The sequence below is a fragment of the Etheostoma spectabile genome, unplaced genomic scaffold (assembly GCF_008692095.1).
Source record: "Etheostoma spectabile isolate EspeVRDwgs_2016 unplaced genomic scaffold, UIUC_Espe_1.0 scaffold314, whole genome shotgun sequence".
Taxonomy (NCBI): Eukaryota; Metazoa; Chordata; class Actinopteri; order Perciformes; family Percidae; genus Etheostoma; species Etheostoma spectabile.
Window position 1 is genome coordinate 348,277 of NW_022605583.1, and position 9,255 is coordinate 357,531.

The 9,255-nt window shown below is 41.0% G+C and overlaps 1 protein-coding gene across 3 annotated transcripts in view; it reads left to right on the plus strand.

The window, feature by feature from the left end:
- The first annotated feature begins 295 nt into the window (after window positions 1-295).
- Window positions 296-9,255, plus strand: part of ganc (glucosidase, alpha; neutral C) — a 48,521-nt gene continuing 39,561 nt past the window's right edge. For 2 of the 3 annotated variants that reach the window (XR_004331146.1, XM_032511015.1), the window contains exons 1-2: window positions 296-531; window positions 976-1,038. Coding sequence is in view for 1 of the 3 variants with exons in the window: in XM_032511015.1 (XP_032366906.1) it covers window positions 503-531; window positions 976-1,038 (92 nt within the window). In the remaining 2 variants the exon portion in view is untranslated. Of the gene's footprint in view, window positions 532-918; window positions 1,039-9,255 lie in introns of all 3 variants that reach the window. The other variant, XM_032511016.1, reaches the window with a different exon arrangement.

The following is a 9,255-nucleotide window of genomic DNA, read 5'->3' on the forward strand; positions in this document are numbered from 1 at the left end:
GGCTGTAGTTCACAGTGTCACCACAAGATGGCAGCAACACCCTCAAAAGGCATTTTTTCCAACGGACGGCATGTCCCGCCCTACTTTCCATCTGATTGGCTAATACTCGTTGCCTGCTCGGATTGGGTTGGTTAGGTTTAGGTTTAGGTTTGTTGTTCATTGGACCGATACATCGACGCAGCCGCGGTTGGTTAGGCAAGTGTCAAGGTAAGCCAATCAGAGGCAGAGTACGGAAGAGTAGGGCGGGACATGCCCTCGAAACCTATGAAAAATACACAAGCGTGTGCCCAGTGGGAGCATAGACTGTATATTATTAATGTTAACAGTCTATGAGTGGGAGGGAAGTTTAGTTTGACAGGACAGGAAGTCTGCTTGGTGGTGTAGCAGTGTGGTCTCTGCTCTCCTTCTCTCACTCTGTCAATGTCAAGAAGAGTTTTCACAGAAAAATAATGTGGTAACTGTTCAAACCAGAAGACCACAACGCGACTGAAGTCTGCTCGACATGGCGGAAGTGAGCCCACCAATTGTTAGGTATTATTTTATACAACCAGCTGTTTTCAGCCTCTCTGCAGCACTGACAACTTTTTATTATTGTGCTTTGACTTTTTCACATGGTCTCTTTAAAAGGTACTTCATGCTATAGTGTGTTAACTTTTCTTTTATTAAATGTTCAAATTCACCAGCCACTCAAATCAATATATTGGGTATGAAATCTGATTGCCACTTTCATATCACCAGCTGGTGGCTAGTGCTTATTTCCCACACTAATAGTAGTCTGGGTTTACAATACTGCAGGATGAAAACTGGCTTTAAGTGTGTGTGTGTGTGTGTGTGTGTGTGTGTGTGTGTGTGTGTGTGTGTGTGGTGTACTCATATAGTTACTCTGCAGGTAACCCAATATTGAATTTAAATCTACAGGGTTTACAGCCAGGTCCGTGCCTGCTAAATTCTATTTCCTGTTTGCCCGTTCCTCAGTGTTGTTCCTGATGATGAAGGGAAAGAAAAGTTCAAGAAGAGTGACCATGTTGCTTTTTACAGGTATGTTGGCCATTTCATTTTAACGCTATAATGTACAATTTGTATTCATAAATAACCGTAATCACTCAAAATTAACCCTCATGTTGTCCTCGGCTCAAATTGACCAGTTTTTCAATATCATTGTTCTTTTTAATTCCCCAAAATAACATGATTGATTCCACACAACGCTCTTTGGCAAGTACAAATCTCTACTTTCATTCATTTTGGGGTGTCTTATTCAATTTTATAGCATTTAAAAAAAAAAATGGAAGCGTTTTTGAAATAGTATTGAGTAAAAGTTGACATATTATCCATCAACATCCAATCCTTTAATTTTAGTCTAAATAATTCCTGATTTCTGCTTTTCTAACTCAAACATTAGGTATAATTTCCTATAAATGAGGTTTATTGACCATAAATTCCCCAAATAACTGTAAACTAAAGTTAATAAGTTAGCGTTACGTAGTGTTGAAAACGTCAAAAAAGTGACAAACATTGAAAAAAGGGACAAAAATGTAAGAAAAAGTTTAAAACATTGATAAAAAGCATCAATAAAAGTGTTAATTTTCTATTTTGACAGGAAGACAACTCGAGGGTTAAGTTGTCTGTGTAGTAAAGAGGGACTTTGACTGTCTAACTAGGCTAGGGTGTCTAGGTGTGGCCCCCTAGCCTAGTTAGACAGTCAAAGTCCTCTTACTACACAGACAAATTAACCCTCGAGTTGTCTTCTGTCAAAATAGAAATAACACTTTTATGATGCTTTTTATCAAGTTTTAAACTTTTTCTTACATTTTGTCCCTTTTTTTTCAATGTTTGTCACTTTTTTGACGTTTTCAACATACGTAACGCTAACTTATAACTTTAGTTTCAGTTATTTGGGGAATTTATGGTCAATAAACCTCATTTAGAAATTATACCTAATGTTTGAGTTAGAAAAGCAGAAATCAGGAATTATTTAGACTAAAATTAAAGGATTGGATGTTGATGGATAATATGTCAACTTTTACTCAATACTATTTCAAAAACGCTTCCATTTTTTTTTAAATGCTATAAAATTGAATAAGACACCCAAAATGAAGTGAAGTAGAGATTTGTACTTGCCAAAGAGCGTTGTGTGGAATCAATCATGTTATTTTGGGGAATTAAAAAGAACAATGAATTGAAAAACTGGTCAATTTGAGCCGAGGACAACATGAGGGTAATTTTGAGTGAACGGTTATTTATGAATAAAATTGTACATTATAGCGTTAAAATGAAATGGCCAACATACCTGTAAAAAGCAACATGGTCACTCTTCTGAACTTTCTTTCCCTTCATCATCAGGAACACGAAACAACGGGCAAACAGGAAATAGAATTTAGCAGGCACGGACCTGGCTGTAAACCTGTAGATTTAAATTCAATATTGGGTTACCTGCAGAGTAACTATATGAGTACACCACACACACACACACACACACACAACCACACCACCACACACACAACACACACACACACACACACACACACACAACCACAACACATTAAAGCCAGTTTTCATCCTGCAGTATTGTAAACCCAGACTACTATTAGTGTGGGAAATAAGCACTAGCCACCAGCTGGTGATATGAAAGTGGCAATCAGATTTCATACCCAATATATTGATTTGAGTGGCTGGTGAATTGAACATTTAATAAAAGAAAAGTAACACACTAAGCATGAACCTTTTAAAGAGACCATGTGAAAAGTCAAAGCACAATAATAAAAAGTTGTCAGTGCTGCAGAGAGGCTGAAAACAGCTGGTTGTATAAAATAATACCTAACAATTGGTGGGCTCACTCCGCCATGTCGAGAGACTTCAGTCGCGTTGTGGTCTTCTGGTTTGAACAGTTACACATTATTTTTTCTGTGAAAACTCTTCTTGACATTGACAGAGTGAGGAAGGAGAGAGAGACCACACTGCTACACACCAAGCAGACTTCCTGTCCTGTCAAACTAAACTTCCCTCCCACTCATAGACTGTTAACATTAAAATTACAGTCTTGCTCCCATGGGCACACGCTTGTGTATTTTTCATAGGTTTCGAGGGCATGTCCCGCCTCCTCTTCCGTACTCTGCCTTGATTGGCTTACCTGACCTTGCCTAACCAACCGCGGCTGCGTCGGTATCGGTCCAATGAACAACAAACCAAACCTAAACCTAACCAACCCAATCCGAGCAGGCAACGAGTATTAGCCAATCAGATGGAAAGTAGGGCGGGACATGCCGTCCGTTGGAAAAAATGCCTTTTGAGGGTGTTGCTGCCATCTTGTGGTGACACTGTGAACTACAGCCAGAACCCCCCCCCCCCCCCCGGAACTGGACGCGGTACAAGTTCGACCTGTAGTGTAACAGTAGGTAGATGAACAAATGAAGATGCCAGATGCACAGTCGCATCGGTTATGCTTCCTGCTTTTTGTATTTGGTTTCCGTCCGGGACGCGGCAGAGGTTTCCGTATGGGACGTGGAGATAAACTCGGTTGTGTCACACTCAACATATGCATGTTTACGGTGTTGCTAGCCTGTCGTGCTAAGTCTCATAGCAAGTGTTAGCCGGGTAGCTAACTAGCACTTAGAACCCTTCATTCCGCTGTTTATCCGCCTTTTTATTTTTATAACTCTTCTCTAGAGCAGTGCCAGTTGAAGACATGCCTGGTGGGAACGGGCCAAATGTTGGCATGGTATTCTTTCTTTTATTGTGTAGTTAACGCGCTCATTTCATCAACTCCACACTCACACTGCGCTGTTCCTGGGTGCTGAGCAATACACCTGCCTTACATTTTTATTGCATTTTAATAAAGAACCGTAATATTACAAAAACAAGAATGGGACAATGTTATCACATAATATAAAAAAAACCACACCTGTGAAATCTGTCAAGAAAAAAGCACTTGACCATACGCAGATAGACACTGCCTGGGGGCTGGGAGCTGATAAAAAAGAGTGGTTTGGTAATGACATGGTCTTTTAGCCAGAAGCTTGAGGAAAAATACAGAAATGTTAGTACATTTAATTATGCCCAGTGTCCATCCTCCTGTAGTATGCACTTAGTCAGAAAAGTGGGTAATTTCTATCTCGTGATTTATCTCACACAAATATGTTGCATTCCCTGGTAAGGCAAGGCGCTTATTGTAGAGCACATTTCAGCAACAGGGCAATCAAAGTTCTTACCCAAAACTTTAAACAGATAAACACACGTACAAACAGTTAAAATCATAAGCATTAAAAACCGGTAAAACACTGAATAGACAGTTAAAAAATACCATAAAACACAGAATAAAGTTACAGTGCAGCATAAGAAATTTAAAGAAATGAGCAGTCATTTAAAGAAAGGCAGCATCAAAAAGAAAGGTCTCAGCCTTGATTTAAAAGAACTGAGAGTAGCAGCGATCTACAGGTTTCTGGAGTTTTTTCCAGATTGAGAGCATAGAAACTGAAAGCTGTTCACCCTGTTTAGTTCTGACTCTGGGACAGAAAGTAGACCTGTCCCAGATGACCTGAGAGGTGGGGGGGTCATAGTGTAGTAGCAGATCAGAATGTATTTTGGACCTAACCCGTAAGTGATTATAAACTGCAAGAGTACTTTGAAATCAATTCTTTGAGACACAGGAAGCCAGTGTAAAGACTTCAGAACTGGAGTGATGTGATCCAGTCTCTTGGTCTTAGTGAGGACCACCCTGTGCTCCTCCTGAACGTGGATCCAGGGCTTTGTGTGTGGCTCGGTGTTGGATGTTACATCTTATTGTCTTTGTTGTGTTTTCAGACACAGGATTGTGTTTCGAAAGACGCTGTACGCCAACACCACCATCTTCATGAAGTGTGAGTAGTTTGACCTCTTGCATGATTTATGCCAACAGTGAGGGTACCAGCTCCCAGGCTACGGCCTGCATCTGCATCCAGCTCAGTTTAAGCATTACATATGCAAAGTACAACGATTATTGTCTGGTAGGTACAACATTTAAAGGATTTGGATCAGATCTAGTTTTGACCAGTTACAATATATACCTCAAGTTGGTACTTACTTACTTGATAAGAACTCCTGAGTGTTGGGTGTAACATGTAAATCCCCCCCCACACACACATTTGCATAGTGTCTCCAGAGAACCATGTCTGCATCCTGTTTTTTCCAACTGCCACTGTTAGTCCACATGGTGACTTGACATGACTAGTGCAGAGTGGTGTGATTTTATAAAAAGCACATTTCAGTTTGAGGAATCCAAACATTTTAAAGGTAAATTCACCCTAACAATGTATTGGTATAGCAGTTATTTCAGTATTGCTGATAAGGTACTCTACCAGGCTTAGCCCAGATTATAAAATGTTCAACATTTGCTAGTAAAAGTCGATTTGTTGTCACCCTGTGCATCAAAGACTATTTCTCTCTCTAGAGCGTCAGTCATAAAGTGATAATCCAGAAACCTGCAAAGAAAGGACAGATAGTGATTTCTAATTCTACTGCAGAGAAAATAGACCACAATGCCATGCTGCAACATGATGAAGGGAAATAGCAAAAGTCACCTTATAAAATAGAGCTAGATGAGGGAGGTTGGGGGCAAAGTATGGGCACAAAAACAGCAGATACTATACACAGTAACTCCTGTAAGTGATGAAGTGGAAAGCTGATGGGATATACAGTAAAGCCTTAGAACTGTCTTATATCCTACGGAAGTGGTCTTTTATCTCTGTGCAGTCCAGGGTGACGCGGCGTCATGTGATAGGAACCTGGCCTTTAACATCAGCTGGTACCTTCGCTCCTGTTTGCTACAATGAGGTGTTTAACACGCCGGTGAGTTTGGACTTTTATCTGTTGATGCTGAGTCTAAACTGTTGGTTTGTCATGGATCTCACACACAGGTGCTTGTTGTGTGCCAGACAGGTTTATCACACATTAAACAGTAACCTCTCTAGGTAAAAACCTCCGTTTTCAGACTGTTGGTGAACACTCCGCCTCCAACAGTTTTGACCGTCGGCTTAAGCTGCTACTCTGTGTAGGGCCGAATCTGCCCTTCTAGATTCTTCAGGAAGAAGGGTTCAAGTCCGTAGGTTGGATAAAAGAACGTTTATTACAATAGAATATATATATCAGAGACAAGGTTACAGAGAATTGCATCATAAGCTCTCCCTAAGTTTGTCTGACTTTTTCCCTTTTTGCATGATCTTATGTGCACAGGGGGGTTCAATTGCTACCATAGGACATCTTTGTGTGCTGTGTTTGTCTTCAGAAGGTTAGTGTCTAGCAGAGCTTGGCCTGCAAAATAGATAACAGGTCCAGACTGCTACTGGAGAGGATTTTCACCCAAACACAGGACGGTCTCTAACCACCCTTGGCCCTGCATTTCAGAATTAAACTCACTCGGCAGAGCTATGGTTGGACACATTGTCCAAAAAACTGTTATAAGATCACAGTAAACTATGAACACTGAAACCAAGCAGACTATGTGTAATGCTTTTGTTTTAGCTCAAAATAAATGAATTTAACACACATGATTAATATAATGCACTACGTGAATATAATGACGTTAGAGCACACATGATATGAATCATTTTATTCCAACATCTGTCAACTCGGGCGGATTTCTTTATGGTCAGCTGCTCCAGGCACGCTACTTGTAGCTACATGCTAATGTTAGGGAAAACCTGTAATCTTGATTTCAGATGTTGTCAATTCAATTGGGGAGAAGTTTTCCGAGCACACACATGCGGAACACCCAGAAACGTGACCCATCACTAGGCTTTTTTTTTTTTTGGGAGGGGAGCTTAAAGGACAGGCGCTCCAACAGAGGGTTCAGTCAGAGGGTGGATACAGATGCATGGGCAGTATGAGAAATAATGTGTTTTTTGAACATAAAAGCACGTAAACAGTTGTAGTAGAAACACAAAATACAAGTATGAACCTGAAACCTGCACCTGAGAAGGCAGAATCGGTTCAAGCACTTTTCACTTCCAGGACTTTAAACCAGTTAGTGATTTTGGCTTCACATTCAGATCAGCAGGCTGTCAGTCCGAGCGGCTGCTGTGTCCTTACTCCAAGTTTTTCATGGCCGTGGTGGACTTTTGTCCAGAAGCGTTTTAAACTCAGCGGCTGTTTGGCTTTAATGTACTTCACCTGTCGTGTAGGTCTTGATCAAGGGGTCAAAAAGCAAGGATGTAGCAAGGTATGTGTAGCTTGACCAGGGTTTTATTCATTCAGACGTGTCTTGAAAGTTCAGTGTCTTCTTCGTCAGGCTCAAAACATGTCACTAAAACAGGTAGAAGATATCCTTGCAGGGTCGCGTTTTAGCCCTTTTTATCCAGGCATCCTTAAAAAATAAAAGTGTTATTCTATGTGAATTAGGAGTTTTTGCTAGGAATGTCACAGCATTTTAACTGAACCCAGAATCCAGATGCCTAGATCATTCAAAAACCTTGAGTCATTGTAGAAAACAGTGTTTGTCAGCCTCTAGTCAAATGTAAAAATCTCACATTTTTTCATGTTATTGATTCTGAATTTTGGAAATGTCTGCTTTTCCATAGATAAATATGTAATTTCATTTGTATACCATCTCACCTTTTGTAGTTAGGCCCTGGTGGCTCAGGTAGGTTTTCTCAGAATTGTTGTCTTACATAATTCAGTGTTCCTCTACCATGCTCCCAAATGATGTTAAAACGCACAGTAAGCAGTAGAAAACGTTTTGTATAAAATAAAAAGATGTTAAAAGGGTGCCAGGCACCCCTAAAGCTCTACTCCTAGAAGCGCCCGCTCCTTGCTTTTGTTAAGTAACAGTGTGAGACTTTATCGCCATCGTAGTTCAAAACCACGCTGATGGATCGGTAATGTAGTATTCTGCTTTAATCTGCAGATGACACTGCTCGCATTATTTGGGTATGTTTGAAATCTGTATATAGTATGTTTAAGAAATGAACTGAATGCACAGTGTATTTGATTTCCCCCGTCCGTTCCTTTGCAGGACAACAAAGCGATGACCTGTTTGGTAGGACCACATGTTGAAGGACGGCTGGAGTGGCTCTACAGTCAGGGCTACGTGTACTTTGACAACTGCTCCCCCTCTTCTTACCCAAGGGTGTGGACCCCGACTAAAGGGGTTGTCTACAAAGGTAGCACGTAAACAAAGGTTGCATAATGAACCATCACTATACTCTAACGAAGTTTAACGTCTGTGTTTATTAGTGCCGCAGTTATCTATGGCAGGTACGTCATACCAATGTTTTGCTTTCTTTTGTCCTTTACCCTTAAACATTTCATTATTTGCTACAAAACATATATTTCTGTACTCTGTGCTTCACCTAGGTGTATTACACAGACTTCAACCCGATCAGCCTCCACAGCCCAAAGGTGAGTCACAGATCATGCTGCTATGCAGTGCTTATAAAAAGGTTTGAACACATTGAGCATATATATAAAATCTCGTCTGTGTCAGGTTCCAAAGGTCAGAACTCTACTTGCCCAAGTCTTTACCCCAGTACAACTGTTTAACTTACTTAATGTATCCAAAATACACAAATCCACATGAAACCTTGTCATAGTTGCCATCACTAATGTAGGTCAATGAGCACAAAGAAATTGAAGTAGGACCGTACAATAACATGTAGAAACTATGTAATAAGTCAGCAATTTTCTGAACTGGTACATAGTCTAATTTTCACAGGGCTCAGGTGTGTGTGTGTAGCGTTGTCACTACTGCTCTTGATGTTATGGTGTTGAGAGGACCCCATGTATCCACAAATAGAGCGCTTATTTGGCCCGACAAGCGGAATAAGGACTGTTGTTCTTACTTGCCTGAAGCCGGTGAACAGCCAACAGGAAATTAGCTACGACGGGCCCCTTGTGGTATATGTTCTGGTGACTATCTGCTCCGTCTGCCGTCTCCCGATCCCCACACTGTCCACCCATTTACCTCCCTCTGCTAGCTGCTGTCCCTCGACAACACCCGTGTAAGAACAACTACTCGCTCCACTATGCGGCTAGTGCCTGATCCCCGATACAAAAGCCGGGAAGCGTTTATCATTCTTTTAGCTATTAGCGTCTCGATGTCTGGCCTAAAACCATAAAGCAAAGGACAATTTTCAACCAGAACCTGTGACTTACCCCGATAAAATGTTCAACAGCACTCGACCTCCCGTTTTATTCTTGCGCACAATAAAGCAACCTTTATGCGGCCCCAAGCGCAAGTGGCGAGCTTTGGGAGAGACAGTCCATAATCGTGTCATAGTGAACGCCGCG